We start from the raw sequence: 24,707 nt of genomic DNA, 5'->3' as shown, positions 1-24,707 counted from the left end.
ATTTCCTGAGGCTTTCCTTCCTCTTTCAACATTTAGAATGAATTTGTCTTTCCTCAATAATTTTATTATAGGAATGGTTTGTACTCTTTTACATGTTATCACAGAGATTGTGCAAACTTTTCTTAATCAGTCTTATGCTAAACTCTTATTGAAGGGGGTTGAGGTAAGAAAAGTGGCCAAATCACCTTCAAGTAGTCTCTTGATGACATCAGTCTTCTGATTTTGCTTCCCAAGATGTCACAATACATTTGGTGCCTAGCACTGCTCCCTTAATTTAAGTGTGTGCTTAAATTTGATTATTCCTCAAGGATGCCTGGATATATTTGAGAGAACAGGATGCCACCCAATTCCCTTAGCCAGGATCTCACTATAACCAACAGAGCAGGAAGGCAACAGGAAATTCTCCTGAGGATAGAAGCTTTCTCTTTGAAGCATGATTGTATATTTAATTATGTGAGAACAGTAAGAGGAAGCATATGTGATTTTTTTTTTTTTTGAGTGAATATGAAGTGCCAGGCCTTAAGCTCAGTGCTTTATGTGTATGAGACCATATTTCTTGTTCACAATGCTCATTATAAGTCCCCATTTCAGAGTGAAAAAATGGAGCCTCTAAGAGGTTAAGACATTTGCCCCAGTTCTCAGAAGTTGGTATTCAACCTCAGAACCCAGGTGATGGGTTCTTCCATAGCCTCTCATAGGGTTCTGCCTGGGAACCACCATGGGATGTTTGGGCAGCACTGTTCTCAGGATGGAGGCTAAGGATCTGTTCAGGACCAGTAAGAGTACATTCTGACTTGGTTGACATTGGAGCCTGAAACAAAACCAGAAGTGGAAGGCAGCAGCCCAGATCTATCTATTCTCATTTGACACACACATCCAAATGAATATGAGTGAATACCAGTGCCTGGGAAATTTGCTACAGTGCCCTGGGGCACATTTGTAATAATCAGGTCTCCTATCTGTGCTTTGAAATTAAATAGGAATCGGCAGTCAGCACAGGACTTGGCCCACAGTGGCACCCTATGAATACTTGCAGAAAGAATGAGGAAAGCAGATGTTTGCACTCTTCATTCTGCAAACACAAAGAGAGCATTTCCTTGAAACCCTATTAGGGTAGTGATTAGCCCCATCCAGAAAAGCACAGGTAATTTTTGGTAATTTCGGGGAAAATCTGAAGCACCTGAGAGCATCAGATGACCATAAAATAATTAGATAGCTCTTGAGTTCAATATATTGCTATCTTATGTTCAGAGAAGCTGACAAGGTGAGCTGACAGAAATGCAGAGTGTCAGTGTCAGACAGGACTTCTGACTCCCACATTGTAAGCCTCGTGACTGACTCCATAATAACTTGCCTTGTAAAAAAACTCCAAAATTCTCCTCAAAAATTAGCAGGATTACTTATAGGGGCTCACCTGGGATAAGAGAATACTATACTTTGCTAATTAAACTGGCGTGGATGACTGAATGGTAACTGTAGGATTTTTTTGGTTTTGTATGATGAAAATAATATTCCCCAACAAAATTAATAGTATTGTATTCCATGTGACAAAAACTGAGCTGGACAGTTTCCAAGCCAGAAAGGAGTATAATGACCATTTAGCATGCCTTATTTCACAGATGAGAAAACTGAGCCTCAGCCATGGTGATATGCAAATCACTTAGCGACTCAGTAGTAGAGTCAAGACTCAAAAATAAACCACTGCCTACCATCCATTGACTTGCCATATTTTATTCTCTATACCTCTATAAGAAAATTTTTATTGTGACTATATGCAAAGTCTATGTGGAGTTCCAAGAGAAATGAAATGCCTTTCAACTTAAGAAATTGAACATTATCAATGGCAATGAACCCCCGTTTCCCCTACACCTCACTCCCACGGGCATCCACTTCCTGAATTTCAAGTTAATCATTCTCCTGTTTTTCTCCATAACAGGCTACCTCTCTTGATTTGCAATATTTCTTTTATTATGAGAGCCAAATGCACAGATGTTCCCCGAAGCACAGTGGATATTTTATAGCTCTAATATAAGATAAGAATTTTAAAGCCATAAAAATAGCCACTTAGGCTTCCAGATCAATTTTGCACTTACACCCCATTAGTCACTGATTCACTCTCTTTGGCTCTGTGATGACGTCGCTGCTTTTGACCATTAAGAACTCCCTTTTTGGCATTTCCACATCTTTTGATAATGTAAGTGTATGAGAATAACGAGCTCCTTTGGGGGATTCTTTTATCTTTAAACTTACTGCACTATTTCATATCCTACTCGTTTTAATGTACTATTGTTTTAAAACTGGAAAACAACAACAACAACAGAATGAGACCTTTTCTCTGTCCAGCACTAACACTGCTTATGGGGACAAACAGAAACAGTTACAATCAAACATTGTCAGTTTTAATTTCTGTTCCCAGATGAAGACAAAATCTGATTGGTACCATGGCAACCTGTTGCCTTGAGCATCAAATAGGTATTACTTGTATTCAGTCTCGCTCACAAATTCTCTTTATAAGTGTTAGGAGAGGTGTGATCTTCTAGAACTCACTAAATTAAAAAAGGCTGAAGAGAATCTAATTAGTGTTTCCAGAAGTGCCTTTCTAGGGTCTGATAATGTCAGATTACAGTTTCATATTTTTTGCCTCCCATATCCCTGAGGTACAGGTGCAGCACATAGATGTCCTGGCAAGCATCAGGTAAGTAGAAAATTAAGGCAACACCAGAGCATGCAGGTACAATAAACTCATGAAGTTCTGGTGATTCTCTTTTGACTTCTGAATTTTCATATTGAGTTTTTCTCTCTTCCTTCCCACCCCCTTTCCTTCCTTCCTCCCTTGAGGGAAAATCACAGAGATGTATTCCTAATTAATTCCCTGAATTATTTGAAGTGCTGCCTAGATGGTAAGGTTGATACCTTGGTTATACATGGACTGCTGCAAATTCCCCATGGAAGAGGAAACTTCTTGAGTACCTGCCATATAACAGGTATGATACAGGGCATTTGCCCTTCACATTGTCTCAATAAATTCTCACAGGTGCCTGCCCTATGAGGTAGGGCATACTTTCCCCACTCCTCTGATAAAGAAATGGAGGCAGAGAGGTAAAGAAAAGAGCCACAGCTCAAAGTTTTTTGATCATGAGTCAAGATTCACAACAGTCTTTTAAAACTGAATTTTCTCATCATTAGACTCCTTGAGTGGACAGCATGCATTCCTCTTTCATTCCCTGAGTGGTGGTGGGGAGGGGGGGACAAGTGTCATTGCCATTAGGGATTGGTACTTTCAAATATTGTGTCACAGTTTGACAAGCAGTTTGTGCCTGTAATTGCAGGTACATTTGTGTTTCTCTTTCTGTGTGTGTGTGTGTGTGTGTGTGCACGTGCTTGTACACATGTATGTATTTTGGGGTGGGGGAGGGAGAGAGAGAAGAAAGAGAAGTGTGAGAAATGAAGAAACAGAAAGAAATATAATCACTCGTAATGATTCACTTATTAGACTAATGCTTTTCACTGAACCTGGACTGCCTCTAACATCAAGAAGATATGGCAAGAAAGGAAGTAAAAAGCATACAAATTGGTAGAGAAAAAAATAAAACTATCTTTGTTCACATATGAAATAATTATAGAAAATCTGAAAGAATCCACAAAAAATATTTACTCTTGGAACTAAGAGATTATAGAAAGGTAGCAAGATACCAGGTTAACATAAAAAAGTCAATTGTTTTCCTACGTGTTAATAATGAACAAGTGAAATTTGAATTTAAAAACACATACCATTTATATTAACATTCTCCAAAATGAAATACTTAGGTATAAGTCTAATAAAACATGTACAAAATCTATTTGAGAAAAACTACAAAACGCTGATGGAAAAAGATCAAAGAATTTTTTTAAAAATGGAGAGATATTCCATATTCATGGGTGAGAAGACTTAATACTGTCAAGATGTCAGTTCTTCCCAAATTGATCTGTAAATTCAATGTAATCCCAATCAAAATCCCAGTAATTAATTTTGTGACGATTGATAAACATTCTAAGCTTTATGTATCAGGCAAAAGACCCAGAATAGCCAAAATGATGCTGGAGGAGTACAACAAAGTTGGAGGACTGACACTACCCAACTTCAATACTTAGTATAAAGCTACAGTATTCAGTGTGTGGTATTGGTAAAGATATGACAAAGAGATTAAGAGAACAGAATAGAGTCCAGAAATATACCCACATAAATACAGTCAACTGACCTTTGACAAAGAAGCAAAGGTAATAGAGAAAAGATAGCCTTTCCAACAGAATTTCCTGGAACTACCAGACATCCATATGCAAAATAAGAAATGTAAATACAGACTTTATAACCTTCACACAAATTAATTCAAAATGGATTACAGACTTAAATTAAATGTGAAACTTTAAAACTCCTGGAAGATAACACAGGAGAAAATTTTTGGTGATGACTCTTGAGATGCAATACCAAGGGCATGATCCATGAAAGAAACAATGGATAAGTTGGACTTCATTAAAATGAAAAACCTGCAGGGGCACCTGGGTGGCTCAGTGGGTTAAAGCCTCTGCCTTCAGCTCAGGTCATGATCCCAGGGTCCTGGGATCGAGCACCGCATCGGGCTCTTTGCTCAGCAGGGAGCCTGCTTCCTCCTCTCTCTGCCTGCTTCTCTGCCTGCTTGTGATCTGTCAAATAAATAAATAAAATCTTTAAAAAAAAATGAAAAACCTGCAAAAAACATTATCAAGTAATCAAAGTAACCATAAATTGAAAGAAAATAATTCCAAAAGACAGATCTGATAAAGGATAATATACAAAGGACTCTTAAAACTCAACAAGAAGAAAATACAGCAACCCAAGTGAAAAATGAGCCAAAGACCTTAACAAATACCTCATCCAAGAAGAAGCACAGATGCCAATAAACATATGAAAAGTTGCTACACATCATATGTCATCAGGAAAATGTAAATTAAAACAACAAGAATATACTACTACATGCTATTAATCGACAACATCGACTGCTGGTGAGGATGTGGAGCAACAGGAACTCTCATTCATTGCAAAATGGTACAACCACCTGGAAGACAGTCTAGTGGTTTCTTATAAAACTAAACTATAATATAGCAACTCCACTCCTTGGTATTTATCTAAAGGAATTGAAAAGTATGTCCACATACAAACCTGCACAGGAATGTTTATACAGCTTTATTTGTAATTGCCAAAATTTGAAAGCAATCAAGATATCCTTCAGTAGGTGACTTGATAAAACAAACAAACAAACAAACAAACAACTATGGTACATTTAAGCAATAACATATTTCCCAGTGCAAGAAGAAATAATCTATCAAGCCATGAAAAGATACTGAAAAACCTTAAATACACATTACTAAGTGGAAGAAGCCATACTGAAAAGGGTACACACTCTATGATTCCAACTATATGACATGGAAAAGACAAAACTATGGGGACAGGAAAAAGATCATTATTTGCCAGGGCTGGGAGGAGGGATGGATGAATATGGGGAGCACATAAGATTTTTAGGGCAGTGAAAATCCTCTGTTTGTCAAGACAGACACATGTCATTATACATTTGTCCAAAACCAACATATATAACAGCAAGAGTGAACCCTAATGTATACTATGGACTTCAGGTGATAATGATGTGACAATGCCAGTTCATTCTTTGTAACAAATGTACCATTCTGGTGGGGAACATTGATAACAGAGGAGCCTAATGTATCTGTGGGGACTGCAGATATATGGGGAAATCTACACCTTCCTCTCATTTTTTGCTGTAAACATAAAACTCCTCAAAAAAATAAAATCTACTTAAAAATGAAGAAAATAGGACCACCAATTTTAGGAATCCTATACTTTCATAGGACTGAAGAAAATATCTGAAAGTGTTCAGATTAACACTTAGCATGGAAATGCTAATGAGCTTGTGGGAAAAAGATTATTTTCAATGTCTAATAGGGTGAAGACCATGCACTTGGAAACTTTAAAGACACTGCACAACATTTTCCCCCCAAATACGTATTCTTTCAAAAAAATCAAGTCTAAATGTACTTTGTGCTAAAAATATAGGTCAGTGGACAGATCGAAGCCTAAGTGGCATTTGCTGGAAGATTCCTGAGGTCTCAACCCTTCTGGGACAACTGTGAGTTCAAGAGACAAGAACACAACTAATGCAATCAGCATGGGCTCTGGAGGGCATGTGTAACCTAAGGCCAGGCAGAGAACTCTGGGTTGGGGGAAGACCAAGTCAATATTTTACTTCAAGGTGAGGTAAAATGAGTTCAAATTGGTCTACATCCACTTAAAAGAGAAATAAAATGTGAGTTATGAAACCTCATTTCATAGCAAATTTAGAAACAGGCTGAGGGTGTTCTTCCCCTTCCCCATTTGAGGCAGGAAAGAAGGAAACGAGAGGATGGCACAGGTAGATAGCCGATCACCTTCATTGCACCAGACAGGAGGTTGAGGTTCTTTATGTTGTTTATTTGATCCTAACACAACATCGCAATTTAGATCATTAATTTTTTTTCCGGTCAGAGATGCTAATGTTCAGTGTGGTTAAGTAACACACATACGGCTACAAGGTGAGTGAAAACATAAAATACCATTCATGATGGAATTTCTCCATGTTGGGGTCCTTTATCAAAGGGATAAAGCTTGGAATCCTGGATTCTGGTCATCTTTTCCTGTTACTGGTGGTGTCACCTTTGTCGACTCACAGTAAACTCTCTTAACTACCAGAGTGGGAGAGCAACTGGATTCAAGGAAGATTTTATTTTGGTTCTGCTTCTCAAGTCTATTTTTTAGTGGTTTCGTCAACAGTCTTATGTTTATGTCTCTATCCTGAAACTTGTGCTCCTAGCCACTTTTTATTCATTTTATTCTTCCCTTCCTAGTTTAGAAATCCCTCCCATTGCTACCACTATTTCTTTTCTTCTAATTCACATTCTTCTTTTTTTTTTCCTCAACATTTTACTTATTATTTATTTAAGGGAGATAGAGCTAGAGTGAGAGAGAAAGAGAGAGAGAGAGAGAGAGAGAGAGAGAGCAAGCATGGGGGGGGAGGGGTAGAGGGTGAAGGAGAAACAGACTCCCTGCTCAGCAGGGAGCCCGATGCAGGACTCAATCCCAGAACCCTGGAATCATGACCTGAGCTGAAGGAAGATGCTTAACTGACTGAGCCACCCAGGTGTCCCTAATTCATGTTCTTCTTTCCTAAGGTTTGCACTGTTACATTCTGGGATATGTCACAGTGATGTCACAGTTGTCAAATCTAACTCTATGTTGTTCAGTTCTCATCTTGACTGGTCCCTCATGGGCATTTGTTTTGAAATGGCTGCCTTAACTACATATCAGTGTGCTCTTCTGATCTTCTCACATCTCTTATGTCCTTCTGTTCTACTGGCTCTCCTTCCATTCTAGACTCTTAATAGGTGATAACCCCAGGATTCTGTTCTTAGCCTTTTCCTCCTCCACTGATCTCTCCCCAGGTAATATCCTCTATTTTTACTGCCTTAAACTATCAACTTAGTTCACGTTGAAATATGTATAAAACCTTTCCCATCCTTTCCAGGTAGAGATGGTGACTCCCTTCTTTGGGTCTCCAATGTCCTCTGGGTCTGTTTTCATCATGGTACATTTGACAACATTTACACTTAGTTGTTTGTATGTTGCTCATCATTACTATCCTGGAAGCTCTTCAGGGGTAAATGGTTTTAGTGATCTTTATTTGCCTAGTATCCAAATCAGTGTCTGTCATGGATGGGCACTCAACAAATGTTTACTGAGTAAATGAATATAATAATTAATGAAGATTCCCTTAGGTCTTAATTAAGACACTACAACCTGTTGTTGAGAGATCTGTTGCTGGACCTTAGTAACAAAGAGTGGTTTTGAGGCCTCTTGAGCTTCAGGATCAAGTTTATGTTATTCCCTTCCAGTTTCCTGGGGTTGGCAGTGTGATTATACATATGTCTCATGCTCTGATTTCCATTTCAGGGCCCAGGAGATCTCCTAAGCATTCACAATATTTTTTTTTTTTCTCTCTCTCTCTCTCTTTTTTTTTTTTTTTTTTTAAGAGAAGGAGAGAGATAGTGGAGGTTAGGGGAGGAGGGAGAAGGAGAGAGAGAGAATCTCAAGCATGTTCCATGCCCTGTGCAGAACTCAGTCTAACAACCTTGAGATCACGACCTGTGGTGAAAATCAAGATTCTGATGCTTAACTGACTAAGCCACCCAGGCGCCCCTCATTTCACTTATTCTTTAAGATCCAATACTCCATCTTTCATGACATTTCTTAGAATTCTTGAATTTGAAATTAATGACTCCTTCTATGTTCACAAAACATTTCAAAAATGCAATTTATTTCAAGGGCACCTGGGTGGCTCAGTCAGTTGAATGCCTGACTCTTGATTTCAGCTCAGGTCATGATTTTGTGTTTATGAGATCAAGCCCCACATCAGGCTTAGCATAGAATCTACTTGAGATTCTCTCCTTCTCCCTCTGTTCCTCCTCCCAATCATGCACTCTCTCTCTCAAATAAATAAAAATAAAATCATTTTAAAAATGCAATTTACTTCAAATGGTTTTTGTAGTTACTTTACTTTTTTTATGTTGATTTTTTAAAATCTGTGATATTTATAGCCTGTGCATTTATTGACTCAGTCGTTTATTCTAAAGCTTAGATCAAAAATATTTGTGCCCTATTTACATTATAGAAGCTATGTTTTACATTTCTTATGTTTGAATTTTAATTTAGTGTTTTAGCTCACAAAAATCTGGAAGTTCTGGTTTTGCTGAAGCCTACACACTGGAAACTCCTACGTTCCAACCCCATACTGAGGACTGGAGTGCCATAGACTTGTCTAAGTGTTTGAATTGATAATCTTATGAATGGTTAAAAAGTTTTGGAGTTTTGGAGTCTTGTTCATTTACCAGGCTCTCAGACTTTTCCTACAGCTGAGTGGAAAGCTTGGAAATTTAGGATCACAATGAAAGTGCTGACCAAACCTCAGGCAGGCAGCACTCTGCGGGCCCTATCCTTCTGCAATCAGTGGCTCATTGTGAGCTTTGAGGAGTTAGTCTCCCCATAGTTTTATAAGGAGGACCGTTTACATACCAATTGAATCAGTTGCTTCTTTTTCCTCCTGCTTGCATCTGGCTCTGACAGCATGCAGGGCTCTGGATCTCTCATACATACACAGTCCTATGCACGAGTGGGACATTAAAAAAAAAAAAAAAAGCATTCCTTGCACCATTCAACTGGAAATGATCATAGTTCTTTATCCTGCTGAGTCATCAAGAAAGTATTAATTTACATGTCTAAGGTATGCTTTAAGAGTCAAATTCCAATCTGCTGAATAAATGCAAAATGCATTTCTAGACTGGAATGCATGCTTTGGAACAACAAAAGTTTGTACATAAAGAACAGGTTTCATCAGGAAAACTATTCAAGCATTGTGGGAGCTTCCCTCATCTACCCACCCAGTCAGAATTGAGTCAGAAAATCTTGATTTTCAAACTTTCTTTGGCTTCCTAGAAAAGAAGAAAAAAAAAGCTATTTCGGGAAATGCCATAGTAAGGCACTGGTGAATTTTGTATTAAGTTGACCTTGCCTTTTCCCTGTTCAGTCAGTATTTCGACTATTCACAGTAGTCATTTTTAGTGTTTAGAAATACAGTATGTTGATAGTCAGTGAGAGTAAATACATGCTCTGTGTTTGGGCTAAAGATCAGGTAAATGGGAAATAAACATGGACTTCTGTGTCCTTGAAGGTGTGAAGTGTTGAAACACTACTGAAATTTTGGGGAGGTTGAAGGTTGGCAAAACAAAGCTGTGAGAAAGGCAAAGGAAGAGCCAGGGTTTGGGGACGCTATTCACAACAGATAGCCTTTTATTTATGGATGACTCTTTGTTCTAACAGGGTTATAGCAACCACTTTGTGCGTCTCTCTGGGTATCTTCTCATACATGCACAGTTATTATTACCTGTTGACCCCATCCATATGCCCGTTTGGGATCCTATGCCTGAACATGCATACCAACTCATTCACGTCTCACAGGGAAGGAGAGAGGGAGAGATAGGGAAGACTGAGTGGAAAAATACCAAGATTTGTGCTTGATTATTGGAGATAATTAAGTAGAACCTAAAAATAGTCAGGCCCTTATTTCATATTATGTTCAAAATGATTCAAATTCAAAACTATTCACAGCTGTGCTGGGCGCTGATATACCATACAGAGTTGATTTCAAGCACTTGAATCAATGATAAGCAAATGAAGCAACTCTTTTCTTCTAAGTATAACTTGGGGAGGTACCATGACTCAGAGGCTATTGAATGTGAAATAAAGAGATCGATAATATCATTACCCCCATGACTCTCATCATTTTTTCTGCCAATACTTTTCAATAGAGTGGAGCAATAGGGTCGACATGTCATGTCAGTTTTGTAAAGTCTCTCCCTACAAAGTTTTTGATAGTCTTTAAAACTCAACTTCTTTTTGTATCAGTTAAGCAGACTGGCAGTTTACTATTTTATTGATTTATCTATTGAGAATCCCAAGTAGTGAACAATGCAAAAACTCAGGCTGAAAAGTAAGAGTAGAGGAAAATAGGCTGTATTTCTTTAAAAGCGTATATGCAAGGACTTACCCTGCTACTAGAAAGGATGAGAAATAAATCTTAATCCTGTGCTATAAAGAACACCAACAATCCCACTGCTTTGAGGGGACTAGTATCACCAACATTACTGAACAGACAGGTATAGACAAAACCATTAGCCTCCCCTTTCTTGTTTTGTTCACATTTTTATTTTATTTTTTTTTAATAGAGTATGAAAACAATGTTAGATATTGTTTGTGACCCAGCTCAGAGGCCATTCTTTTCATGAAAATTTCCCCGATTCTTCCAATATTCTTTGACATCTTTTTTCAACATAGGCAGTAAGCATGGCAATTCTGCTTCCTCTGTATCATTCTCCATAAGAGATCATTCTGTGTCACCAAAGGGTCTTAACACAGCCACAAACAGAACGTAGAGTATAATAGAGTTAAAATGGCTTTTTGGTCTTTCTTTTCCAGTTGGCTGGATTCTTTGAGAGCCGGGGCTGTGCCATTTGTTTTTCTATCAATCACACCTAGCATAGGGCTCTGTCACAGAGCAGGCATTCATTCTTCATTTTATCCAACAAATGCCCATTGATTGCCTAGTATGTGCCAAGTGTGGTGGTCCATGCTGCCAGGAAGGAAAGTGTGATAGCCTTCGAGTGCAGGCATCATCGCTAACCTTACCATTGTTCTTGGTAGCCTCTGCTGTATTTGTCAGCAAATAAAGGAAGGACATGCTGCCTTTTATTTATGGTTTTAAATATCCAACAGGTTTTGCACCAAATGCTATTGCATAAATTCAGTATGCTCATGAAGCCAAAAGAGATCACAACTGTCCAGTGTAGAGGCTTCTGCTTTGTAATTTTTGTATGGTTTAACTCTTTACAAATTTTCTTTGGTCAGATTTTTGTCATATATTTTGAGGAACTTGCGTCTGTTTTTCTTACAATTTTGGTTCACATCAAAAGTCTCTGATGAAGCTGTTCTTAAAATTTTGCTTCAACAACGAAATGCTCCTGCCTAGACTTAATACAGTTTAGAAAGGTGGATACAATGAAGTAACAAGAGAAGAAATTAGGACACTTCTTGGAATTAAGCCCCTCACATTCAAACAGGCACTTTTAAGAGATCTTTCCTACATATCAAGAGATTTGCCTATTTCTCAGTCCTTGTCATGATCATTGTCCTCACTGACTTCCTGTGCTTATGGATCAGAAGCTTGAGACCTTGCAGAATTCTTCTTAAGAAGTGTACTTTAAAATTGCCACTTTTACATTACATACAAAAAGCCTTCAAACTCTGCCCTTAAATCCAGCAATTTCACTTTTACGTATTTATCTTTAAGAAATAAATAAGGCTGTCTGCAAAGATTTAGTTCTTAATATAATTTGGTAAGTCATAATTTTAAAAATAGGGAATTAATAGAAAAGAAAAAGATAATCCATGTTAGTAAATTATGCACTTGTTAGAATCGATGTAGAAACCATATACACATAATTATGAACATATGTTCACGGTGTGTTGCCAAAAAAGGAGTTATAAAACAGTATCCATATTTTAATTCTGTTTTAATGAAATATATACTAAAATGTGAGAGAAGTCTATAAGAATAAGCAAAAACATATAATCACTAATTATTTCTCAGTGGCAGGATTTTTTTAACTTCTGTCAGGAAGACAGTCTTGATTTTCTTTGTGTGTATTTGTGCTTTTCATTCTATCTTTAATAACAGATTCAATAGAGAATTAAAAGATATTTTAAATATTTATTTAAAATAATTTAAATATTTAAATAAAAGGTATTTTTAAATTTCCAAATTTGTAGAAGTCTTAAAAATACAATTATTTTAGGGGAGCTTATATTATGTCTCTCGTTCATGTAAAATAGTACTATGATTTTCCGTGGAAACTTAACCAGCACTATATACTGCGTAGTCCAATTGAGAAACCAGTGAAAAATAAAGTAAATCCTGAGCATGGTAATTACATACTAATTCTTTAGTTAAATACTTTTTGAGTGCTTTCTATTTTTCAGTCTCATCTCTACATTGCTTGTTCTCATGCAGCTTGTCCTCCAGTAGGGATGACAGAGAACAATAATAACAATTCATGTGAATGAATTAAATTTCAATTGGCTATGATGAAAAATAACACAGAGTAAAGAAGGAGGGAGAGAGAAAGTCTATTGGTGGGGAAGATGATGTGAGTTTTAGTAGTGATGCTTGAGTGTGGTCCTGAGTGAAGAAGATGATGAGTCATGGGAAGACCTGAGAGAATAAGAAGGCAGGGGAACAGCAAATGCCAACAGGGCATGTATAAGAATTAGTGGGTCAATGCTTCCGGACTGAGTGAGTAGAGGAAGAGTAGAGGAAGACAAGGGCACCTTGTCTTACACTCATTACAAAAATGTTGAGCTTGTTTTAATTAAAATAAAGACTCATCAGAGTTTTAAAGAGGGAAGTAAAGTGATAAAAAGATACAAAGATCACTATGACTGCTGTATGGCAAATAGACCATGTGGAAGCAAAGATGAAGCAGGGAGAGCAGTTCATTGGAGAAGTCTAGCTAGGTTGTAGCTTGGATAAGGGTGCAGTGGAGCTGGTGTATGGTGATCAGCTTTGAGATGTATTTTGAGGGTGGAGCAGATAGAACTTGTTGATGGATGGGTAAAAGGTGTGAAGAAGAGAAGAATCAAGGATATTTTTTAGCTTGATCATTATTAGAAAATGCAAATGAAAAACACACTGAGATCCTACTCATGGCTAGAATTAAGAAGACCAATGAAGCTAAATTTTGAAGAAGATTTGGAGCAATCAACAAAAAACACATTACTCTAGGAATGACTATGAATTGGTATGACCACTTTGGAAAATACTTTGGCATCATCTACTAAAGTTCAATGTGCCTGTACTCTATGACTCAGTGATTTCACTCTTAGGTCTTAACCCAAGAGAAATATGTATGTATGTGTAAAGGCATATAAAAACCATCCACAGTATCATAATTCATAATACCTCCAGACAGAGAACAAACCAGGCATCCATCAACAACAGTAGATCAGATAAATAAACTAAGATTTATTCTTACAATGGGTTATTTTAGAATGATGAAAATGAGTTACAGCTACACGTATAATACTGAATGAAAAAACCCAGAAACACACAGATGTGCACATGAACACCTGTGCACAATAATGTATGATTCTACTTGTAGAAAGCTCAAAAAACTGGAAAACCCACTTATCAGAAGAGTGATCCCATTGAGGGAGAATGGAGGAGATGTTGGTGTGGATGTGTGAAGCACAGAACTTCTGTGATTCTGCTCATGTTCTTCTCTTGGTAGTGGTTTCTTATGATGATTGTGTACTTTCCGGTATATGTTGTATACTTCAAAAATAATGTTTTAAAAATTATAAAACAAAAACAGATATAGAGAATAGGAAGTGAAGAAGAAGAGAGAAGGTAGACAAATCTTTCAAGGAGTTTGTGAAAGCAAGAAGTTATGATGGTAATAGGTGATAAGGGCAATTTTTGTCTTTAATAAAGATGAAAGTGATTACAGGATGCTTGGTTATAGGTGCTGGCAACAATCCAGTAAAAGGAAAAGTTGATAATGCAGGAGAGGAAGAGAGGCTAATTTCACCAACAAGATGCTTGAGTAGGTGAGCAGGGATGGAATCTAGCACAGAGGAGGGGTGGACAGATAGGCTTGTGCACAGTTTATCCTTGTAAACAGAGGGACCCCAGGTAGACAGGCACAGAAACTAGTAGAGCAATATAGTTAGAATGGAAAATAAAGCAGCTAGGTTGACTGCTTCTGTTTTCGCATTCAAATAAGAAGTGAGGCCAGCAGTTCCGAGTGCAAGATGCAGAGCATTGTGAGGATGAGAATGCAGTGAGTTTGGGAACAGGACAGTGATTTTCAAGGAGAAATCAGGTAGGACTGCTGGACACTGCTGTGTGACCACTTGAGCTCTAGGGGTCATACACTGAAGGAAGACATATCAATTGCCAAATTTGGCTGCTTGGATTTCTTTCATATGACACAATCTCCATGATCTAAATCTGTGCATTTTTCCCATACAGTGGTCTCTCTGGCTTTAACAAGCTTGGTTATCATTTCTCAGCCACAAACAGGCATAAGTAACAAAGCAGCATGGGGAATGGGTTACCTCTTGCCCGAGAGATGGGCCTGGGCCTGTGGAGGTCTCCCCGACACCCTGACCAGCTGGTTTCCCTTTAAGTTCTGCTGAGAGGTAGTAATGGCAGCATGTTAGGAGGCAGGAGGAGAGGAAAGGAGACTTTTTTCTGGATTCCTCCTCAGATCAGCATCCTATTCTCACTGGCCTCTAAAGCTCCTGCCTCCTGTCCGCAGCTTCTTTTGGCTTGCAGCCACACAGTCTCACCATGTCCGGGGGCCTTGCTCCATCCCGGGGGCTCCCCGGAGCAGTCTCAGTAGCTCCTATGCCCTGCCCCTTTTCACCCACACCCACCAGGCTGTGCCACCCCCAGAGATCTGAGCACTTCTTCCTTCATTCCCCTCACCCTAGGGAGTAGAGGACAGTGTCTCCCTTTAATTAGGAATCTCTTACTTTGATCACATCTGCTTTTTGTCCTTTCAGCATCCCAGCACCCATTGAAGTAGATCTCCTGATTTAAATCTCTTCTTTAGGAATATCTAACATGTTCTGCATTCCTGATGAGGGATGGCACTCTCATTGACATATCATCGCAAAAAGGAAAAAAAAAAAAGACCTAATATTCAGAGATACAGTACTAAACCCCATGGAGTCATCCAGGGATGTTGGAAGCAGGTGCATACAGCTGTTGGTTAGCCTTGAGCAAAGGAAAACGGGTGGCTACAGAGATCCGGGTGTAGCCCTCATGGCCAACAGCCAATTCTGGGGACCACAAACCAATTCTGAGGACCAGACAAGAGGTGACAAGAGAGGGGTCCTTACACTTTGATGCTGCCTGGTTAGGAAATCACTGTCATGTTCTGGTCTGATCCACTCTTCCTGAAACTGTCAGCACCAAATTCATAGAAACAGTTCTTTTTTCTACATTCTGATTTTATCAGTTCATATGCTAGCTAATTAAACTAAGTGGTCACAAGAACAAGGCAGTTAAAATGAACAGCTTCAGAAGTCCAAAATGGTTCCTGTGAAGTGTTTGGCTCAATTAGAGAAGACAACTGTGCCCATGGACTAAAAGTAACCTGCTTGACACGGATATTCAGTGGACTAAGGGCATCAGGAAGAACATTCTACAGAGAAGATGGGGTACTATTTGGAGAGGAGAGCTTTGGCTTATCAGACTTAGGACGATGAGTCTCCTTCCTGGAGAGATGGCGAACCCTGACATTGAATGGAATGAGCGAAGGCAGAACTGATCAGAGATACACATGTCAGGTAGAGTGACAGGCTAGATGCCTGGGAAGGCCTTTTCCAACAGAGTCTGTGATTCAATCACAAGTACCATATAATGAACAATGGGCTCAAGCAGAGGCTCGGTGACCCCTCAATTGGGGAGGGTAAGCTAGATATGTTCTAAGGGCTCCTCTCATTCAAAGTACCCCATCTAGAAAACGGAATACTCTAGAATACACCCAGATAAATTAGGTGTTTCTAAATATGTATTGTGATGTTCTTTATAATGTCACATTATAAACTTTTAATAAAAACATGAATTTTTTTAGGACAAATTTTGCAGAGCTTCACACACCATCACGCACATAATAGATATTCGATAAATGTGTTAATTAACGAAAGAAAATAGCAACTGCAAAGTAGACAGATCTAAAGGGATGTGGGACACAGTCCCACTCACAGGCTGGCACTCTTGCCTTGAAGAATCCCAGAGGTGGAGTCAGGCACATGCAGAGACAGCTATCTGGCAGAGGAGGAAGGCCCTGATCCTGGAGACAGCTGGGTTTCTTCTCTGACCTGAACCATGTAAACCACTGGAGTGTGACTCTACCTGTTTGACCCTGAGGTTGAGTGACTGGACATCCCATATTTTAGGTCTTGAAAGTCTTCATCAGGTCATGACAAATGAAGTGTTTTTCTCGCTTTGGGGACGTCTTAGTTCCCTGAGTTTTCTGGGTACAGTACCAGATGTTTGAGGACAGCCCCTTTACTTGTGACTTTCTCAGGGGTCTCACGGGAGGCAAGACAGGAAAAGAATAATTAAAAAAACTTCTCCCAGCCTGCTTTTCTCTCTTCTTTTCATGAAGTATTCAGGATAAACTGTTGGCAAAAGGGGCAACATGTGGGGTTTGGGATCTGAAAAATCAGAATCGAAGTAGGAGTTGGTGTTTTTCTTGCTCAACAAAGCTGTCCTGGACACATGGCCTGTGGGGAAGGCATTTGTTTGTCATTCACTCTGCACATCACAGCTAAGTACATGTCAAGTGTAAAATGAGATTTTCTAGTAACGACAAGTAAATGTGGAAATTATAAATGAAGAACTGAAGGCCGCTGAAAAAAGTGGAAACATTTGGGTTCACAGATTGACAACCAACTTATATCTCACAAAGGCCTGATTCCTTCTGGTTTACCAAGATGTTTCCTTATGAGATATCAGTGTTTTTTCATGATGGTTTCACTGGTGGGCATGCACACCTGGCTGCCAGAGCCAGGTGACTGAGCTGGGTCAGCCTGGGCTGTGGCTTACACACACACACACACACACACACACACACACACACACACACACAAACACACACACTGGAAAGGATAAATACATGGTGTGCCATGATCCTGCACAGCATTCTCTGGGCTGCTCCCTGGAGCATGGATCCAGGCTTTGAGCAATGCTATATCACTTGGGAAGGCCTGTGGACTCATGTTTGTATATGCATCAATATCTTCTCCACCACCTTGGGAGGCTACACAACCAAAACCAAGTATTCAGAAAATCACACTCACAAAGCTCAAAGTGACTTAGAGACTCTACAGGAGCAGCTTGTTTATTTTACATCCAAAAGGCCAGGTAGGGTAATTTCTTTCTACAGAAGGTAGACAGTCAACTGTTTACCTTTCCCTGTACCATTTAGATATAATCAAAGGCCCAGGATGGGCTTGAGATGTTGCTTGAAAACAGGACAGGCAGGCCTCGGACCACATCTTAACATCTTTTTAAAAAGATATACATATTCTTTTTTGAAAGATTTTTATTTATTTATTTGACACAGAGAGAGAGAGAGAGAGATCAAAAGTAGGCAGAGAAGCAGGCAGAGAGAGGGGGAAGCAGGCCCCCTGCTGAGCAGAGAGCCCAATGTGATGCGGTGCTCCATCCCAGGACCCTGGGATCTCCACCCAAGCAGAAGGCAGAGGCTTAATCCACTGAGCCACCCAGGTGCCCCTACATCTTAGCATCTTTAACACCAAGAACAGTGTCCTCAAATTAAGATGAACAGGTGTACCATTGTCCATCTTGGTTTACCAACCAGTCTTTCTCCCTCCCTCTCTCTCTCCATCCCTCTTTCTTTCCTTCCTTCCTGCATTTCTCTCTCCCTCTTTCTCTCTCTTTCTGTCTCTTCTTCTTCTGGCAGGGATGTGGAACTGGATTGGAAAATCATAATGAAGTGTATACTGGTAACTTCTGCACTGTCACCTTAGCTAAGCATGTACACTTGGACCCTTTTGAGTGTTTCTTAACTTCAGAGACAGATTTTCACAGGAAAACTCCAGATCCAATGAAGGGCAGCCGTTGTGTCTAAGGTAATAACATAGAGTGAAAAGACTGGATGTTCTTCTTCAAGTTTCTGCCTTATTCTGATTTCTGGTCTCAGGGCAGGAGCCAACTTGTCCTTCCTGGGATAGTGCCAGCTGAGAAACCATGACACTTTACTTGCATGGTTCACCATGGAGCCTGTCAGCCTCCCATCCAATGAGGCACCTCTGACTTAATTATTCAATAAGTAAGGAATGCTGAGAAAGGATTTTCGTGGCTAACAGTGTTTTAAGGTGATGCCAACTTTATAAGGAAAATGCAATTTTTAAGCATCTATTTTAAAATGTCACATCTCTTTGATTTTCTTACTGGTTTTTAAAAGAGTGTCCTTCAGAGAGTAATAGATGGTTGAAATTGATAGAAAAAGGCATTATTGTTTCAATCTTAAAAACTAATAATTCTAGGGGCGCCTGGGTGGCTCAGTGGGTTAAGGCCTCTGCCTTTAGCTCAGGTCATGATCTCAGGGTCCTGGGATCAAGCCCTGCATCGGGCTCTCTGCTCAATGGGGAACCTGCCTCCCTTCCTCTCTCTCTGCCTTCCTCTCTGCCTACTTGTGATGTCTCTCTGTCAAATAAATAAATAAAATCTTTAAAAAGAAAAACAAAAAAAACCTAATAATTCTAGAGAGGCATATACAAGAATTACATGCAGACTTAGGACCACTCTCTACATGCTAAATAAGAATATTTTACAGATTTTAATTCAGAGCTATTTGCAAATACTTCAGAGGGTTCATGCTATTGATTATTTGCATCCATTGGAGAAAGTTTTTTTATATATAAGTCCAAAGAATCTTTTTTTTAAAAAAGATTTTATTTATTTATTTGACAGTCAGAAATCACAAATAGGCAGAGAGGCAGGCAGAGAGAGAGGGGGACACAGGCTCCCCGCTGAGAAGGGAGCCTGATGTAGGGCTTGATCTCAGGACCCCAGGATCATGACCTGAGCCGAAGGCAGAGGCTTTAACCCACTGAGCCACCCAGGCGCCCAAATCCCAAGAATCTTGTACCATAAATGTATATGAAAATATATGTCAGACTAACTTCTATCACTTTTATTTTTCTTCTCCTAGAAGGGAACATCTCTGTTCCTGTAATTTATTCACAACATTTAATTTATAAGCTTGTTCATTTTAAGTGGGATTACCTATCAGTGGAAGGTTGAATTTGGAAGCTCTCTCTGAAGAGAGGTTTCTCCACAAAATGCAAACTGATTTAGTGTTTCCTGAGCTCATCTGCATTTGCTGGAGGTTTTGTGGTTGTTTTTTTGTTGTCATGTATTTTCCACTACTTGGTCTTTTGACATAACTTTCTGCCCACTTCCCTTGTTAAAAAATGGCAACACCAAGACCCACCCATAAGACTAATTCCTCATCCTGCACTCAATGACTTGCATTGGTCCTAGTGATCTTTCAGTCAGCTTGTCTTTTGACCACCTTGGGAGTGATACAGAACACATTTCCCCTACAGCTTCCTAATTTTGACAGCATGGCTTGCCTTGGCCAAGGACGAGGAGGAGGTCTGGCTCCCATAGTAAGCCTCATGCAAATGTGAGCTCAACAGATAAGCTGGGGACACCAGGTGTCAGTGAAGAGCCACAACCCTGTGAAACAGAAATTTTGATTCCTAGACTTAGAATGAATAATCTGAGAAAAAGTAAGGATTGATTTCTATTTCTTTTTCTATAAAACTATATAAAACTCTCCAACCGAAGTGATCTCATTTTCTTAGGCCCTCTCTCGCCTTTCTTGCTCTATGTCCACCATCTTTAGACTAAAATCTTCTTTATGATTTTCTAAATCTTTTAGAAAACCAGTAGGGACCCTGAGTAATCTTGGGTCACAAGAAGGCAGCTTGCAACTCTCCACATTTGTGCCCGGGTTTTCCTTTTGTATAATTACTATTATTATTTTTAAGATTTTATTTGTATATTTGAGACAAAGAGAAAGAGCACAAGTGGGGAGAAGGATCAGAGTGAGAGGGAGAGGCAGACTCCCCACTGAACAGAGAAGGCCTTGATCTCAAGACCCTGAGATCATGACCTGAGCTATAGGCAGACGCTTAACCAACTGAGGCACCCAGGTTCTCCTCCTCTTGCATAATTATACTAAGAGGTGGCCAAGTTGTTCTGGAGATAAGTACCAGATTCTTTGATAGAGATTTAGTTTGATGCTGCCTCCAAATATGTGTCCTCATCTGCAGACCATTTCCTAATACATATCTCTGGCCCTGTAATGCTGGTTACTGGGCATTCACAGATGCAAAGATGGAACAGAGCTCCAAGGAGTTTGGAGATCATCTAGTTTCCTTGGTGACCTTTACATTTGAGAAATGGGGGCCCAGAGACATTAAGTGACCTGCACAAGGTCTCACAGCAAGGAAGTGAGTGACCAAAGCCAGATCCTCCCTCTGTAGCCTGTGGTCTTTCACCACTAAAGACAGTCGTCTGCAGCTAATTTATACATCTTGTTTTCTCCAGGCTTTACTCATCTGTTTCTGTGCTAACACACCACTTTCTCTTTCTTCCAATTTGCTTTCTAGAATTTGTGAATCACACCCTATGGATCCCTTTGACCCTTTTCTCAAACTCCTTGGACCAAAGCTATTCCAGTGCAGAGCCAGGATTGGCCAGACATTCACAAAGAAACGGGTTCCTGGCTACCAGTACACGCTCCATTTTTCTTTTCCTCTAATATTCCCCCCACCTCTCTAATTAATGTGCTCAGTCTAAACTAATGTGCTATTTGCTATAAAATGTTATAAAGACACTGTAGAGATTCCTGGACCAACTAGATCAAATCTCAAGTTAGAGCATGGCTCAGAATGGGACACCAACGTGCATGCACATAGAGGAAGACACAGCCAAGGCTCTAAATGAGATGGAAATAAAATGAGCATGTTATAATATGTTAATGATTCACAAAATCTATTTAGTTATAGGATAGACAAATTGCCAGGAAACTGCTTATTTAGAACATGGCTATCCATCCACCCATTTATTCACCTCTGCACCCACTGGTCTGTCTGATCTTCTTGCTGCTAGAAAAGATTTGAATAGCAGAGCCTAAGGAAACATCAGGGCAGATAAGCGACAGTCTAACTGATGAGGTTATCAAACAAGACAGCGAAACACAAAAATATTAATCTGAATATATTCATTTTATAAAACTTAGTAGTACATAAACAATGTATTGTTAAATATTGACATTTTTTCTCCTATGACTTTAAAACCAGTATTGTGGTAATCTACCATTTTCTTTTAATCTCTCTCTGTTTCTTAATGTCAGAAGGAAATGATAGAGATTACCCTCATATTCAAATATGTGCATGAATATTATTAGAAAGAGAGAGAACTAGGATTTTTTTTCAAGGTTTTTGAAAGTACTCTATCACACAAGCCAGAAAAACCCAGTTGCCTCTATTTTCATTCTGACCAAACGTAAAATCATAGAAATATTTTTCCTACTCAGATAGCAGCTTGAAGGCAAAAAAAAAAAAAAATTGTCTCTGCAAATTAGCTTTCACAAGTAATCGTGAAGAAGAAAATAGTCATCATTCACAAATTCTCATGTCAAATAGCAGACATAGAATAGGGACAACCATGGCCTCTGTCAATAAAGGGCATTAGAACAGTTTTTGGATTGTGACAAAAACAGCCAGTCTCCCCAGAGTCAGAAACCAAATTACAAGCCCTTACCTTGGAGGGCCTGTAAGCTATGAGTCTGTACGATAATGCAGAGCTGCAGGACCAGCTGTGGAGCACTTTCCAGAAAGGTGGCTAGCAAATGCAGCATACTCACATCTGCATACTCATACACCATTTTCCAGTAAAACCTCCATCTGTCATTCTCCCCACTCTGTCGACTTCGAATACCTAAGTAGATTGTGTGGAAATATCTAGAAAGAAAACATGGAGAAGAAGAAAGAAATGAGTGATCATTTATAATTCAAACACCAAGGCTGCTTTTCTTTTCTGCAAGCCACTATACACAAGCACACAAGAAACAGTTGCTTTAGCGGCTTATTAATTTAAGACCCAAAGATAACTGCTTAGCAAGCACCCTTTTTCTTAAATGTGAGCTTTGAGAAGTCCTTGCAATCTTCGGCCTCATTAAAGGCAATCCACTGACTTGAAATATCAAGAGTGAGGTGAAATGTGTCAGAAACTCAGGTATAGAAGGGATTTTCCACTTTTACAATCTATACACACCCTTTCTGTTCAGTTTCTTTATGTGCTCAGTGGTACTCAGGGGATGGATTTCTCTTAGGGCACAATGCAAGTCTAAAGTATTAGAGTGCATGTGCTTTTAAACACTCTTGATGTCTTCTAAAAACTGTTTTATTATTAAAAATTTCAAACATATACAAAAAGAGAAAAAATAGTGTATTGAGTTCACTATATGCATCAACCAAATTAAGTAATTATTGATACATGTATGCACAATACATACATTATTTTTTATTTATACCTTCACTTACTCCCTGCCACCAGATAATCTTTTTTTTAAAGATTTTATTTTATTTATTTGACAGAGAGATCACAAGTAGGCAGTGCAGCAGGCAGAGAGAGAGGTGGAAGCAGGCTCCCCGCTGAGCAGAGAGCCTGAATGCGGGGCCTGAGTCCAGGACCCTGAGATCAAGACCCAAGCTGAAGGCAGAGGCCTAACCCACTGAGCCACCCAGGTGCTCCCCCACCAGATAATCTTGAAGCAAATCCTAAGCATCATGTTATTTCATCTGAAAGTATTTTATTTAAAATAATTGACAAACATAAATACAATACCATTATAACATTACAAATAAGTATAATTTAATATTATAAAAAATACCCAGTTTTCATATTTTCCTGATTATCTTATTTTCTTTAGAGTTTATTTGAAATACATTCCAAACAAGACCTATATGTGATAATTATTTGATATGTATTTTAAGTCTCTTTTACACACCATTATTACTCTTTCATTTTTTTTTTCATTTCCCACCTATTTCTCACTGTCTTGGCTTTGATGATTGCATACATGTGGTATGGTTACATTTGTCCTTTCTGTTTTCTTCAGTCAGTGTTGGTCAGATTCAATTTTTTTTTTAAATTTAATTTATTTATTTGACAGCAGGAGACACAGCGAGAGAGGGAACAGAAGCAGAGGGAGTGGAAGAGGGAGAAGCAGGCTTCCCCCTGAGCAGAGAGCTGATGGAGGGGTCGATCCCAGGACCTTGGAATCATGACCTGAGCCAAAGGCAGACGCTTAGCAACTGAGCCAACCCAGGCAGCCCCAGATTCAAGTTTGATCATTTTTTATTAGGTGATGTTGACTACTTTCTTGAGGAGATCTCAATATTCTCCTTTATGATGTCATCATCCACTAATGATCATTTCCTAGATCCATTCATTCATTAGCGGTTGTGAAATGGTGATATTCTGAGTCTATCATCCTTTAAATTTTTTTCAAAGTTTTTGTTTAAATTTCAGTTAGTTAACCTACAGTGTAATATTAGTTTCAGGTGTACAACACAGTGATTCAACAATTCCATACAACACCCAGTGCTTATCACGACAAGGGAACTCCTTAATCCCCATCAACTATTTAGCCCATCTCCCCACCCACCTGTCCCATGGTAACCATCAGTTTGTTTTCTATAGTTGAGAGTCTGTTTCTTGGTTTGTCCCTCTCTTTTTCTCCTTTGCTCCTTTGCTTTGTTTCTTAAATTCCACATATGAGTGAAATCATGTGGTTTCTATCTTTCCATAATTGACTTTTTTTCTTATTGTAATACTTTCTAGTTCTATCTGCATTGTTGCAAATGGCAAGATTTCATTCTTTTTTATGGCTGAGTAATATTCCTGTGTGTGTGTGTCTGTCTGTGTGTGTGTGAATGCAAATGATATATATCTATTTATCACATCTCCTTTATCCATTCATCAGTCAACAGACACTTTGGTTGCTTCCATAATTTGGCTAGTGCAGATAATGGTGCTATAAATATTGGGGTACATGTATGCCTTTGAATTAGTAATTTTACATTCTTGGGTAAATACCTAGTAGTGCAATTGCTGGATCATAGGATAGTTCTATTTTAACTTTTTGAGGAAACTCTACCCTGTTTTCCAGAGTGGCTGCACCAGTTTTGCATTACCAACAATAGTGCAAGAAGTTCCCCATCCTCTGCATCCTTGCCAACACCTGTTGATTCTTATGTTGTGGATTTTAGCCATTTTCTGTGAGTTTATACTTTAGATTTTCATCTCCCTGATGATGAGTGATGTTGAGCATTGTTTCATGTGTCTCTCGGGCATCTCTTTGTCTTCTTTGGAAAAATGTCTATTCATGCCCTCTGCCCATTTTTTAATTGGATTATT

At 39.0% G+C, this 24,707-nt stretch overlaps 1 protein-coding gene across 3 annotated transcripts in view; it reads right to left on the bottom strand.

The window, feature by feature from the left end:
• The window catches only part of XKR4 (XK related 4), a 426,854-nt gene that overhangs the window by 151,120 nt on the left and 251,027 nt on the right, over nt 1-24,707 (bottom strand). For all 3 annotated transcript variants that reach the window (XR_004385615.1, XR_004385616.1, XM_032882565.1), the window contains exon 2: nt 22,047-22,246. Coding sequence is in view for 1 of the 3 variants with exons in the window: in XM_032882565.1 (XP_032738456.1) it covers nt 22,047-22,246 (200 nt within the window). In the remaining 2 variants the exon portion in view is untranslated. The remainder of the gene's footprint in view (nt 1-22,046; nt 22,247-24,707) is intronic.

The sequence above is a fragment of the Lontra canadensis genome, unplaced genomic scaffold (genome assembly GCF_010015895.1).
Source record: "Lontra canadensis isolate GAN:19392208 unplaced genomic scaffold, GSC_riverotter_1.0 scaffold83, whole genome shotgun sequence".
NCBI lineage: Eukaryota > Metazoa > Chordata > Mammalia > Carnivora > Mustelidae > Lontra > Lontra canadensis.
The sequence above is the reverse complement of the archived record's forward strand: the minus strand, read 5'-3'. Positions and strand labels throughout refer to the sequence as shown.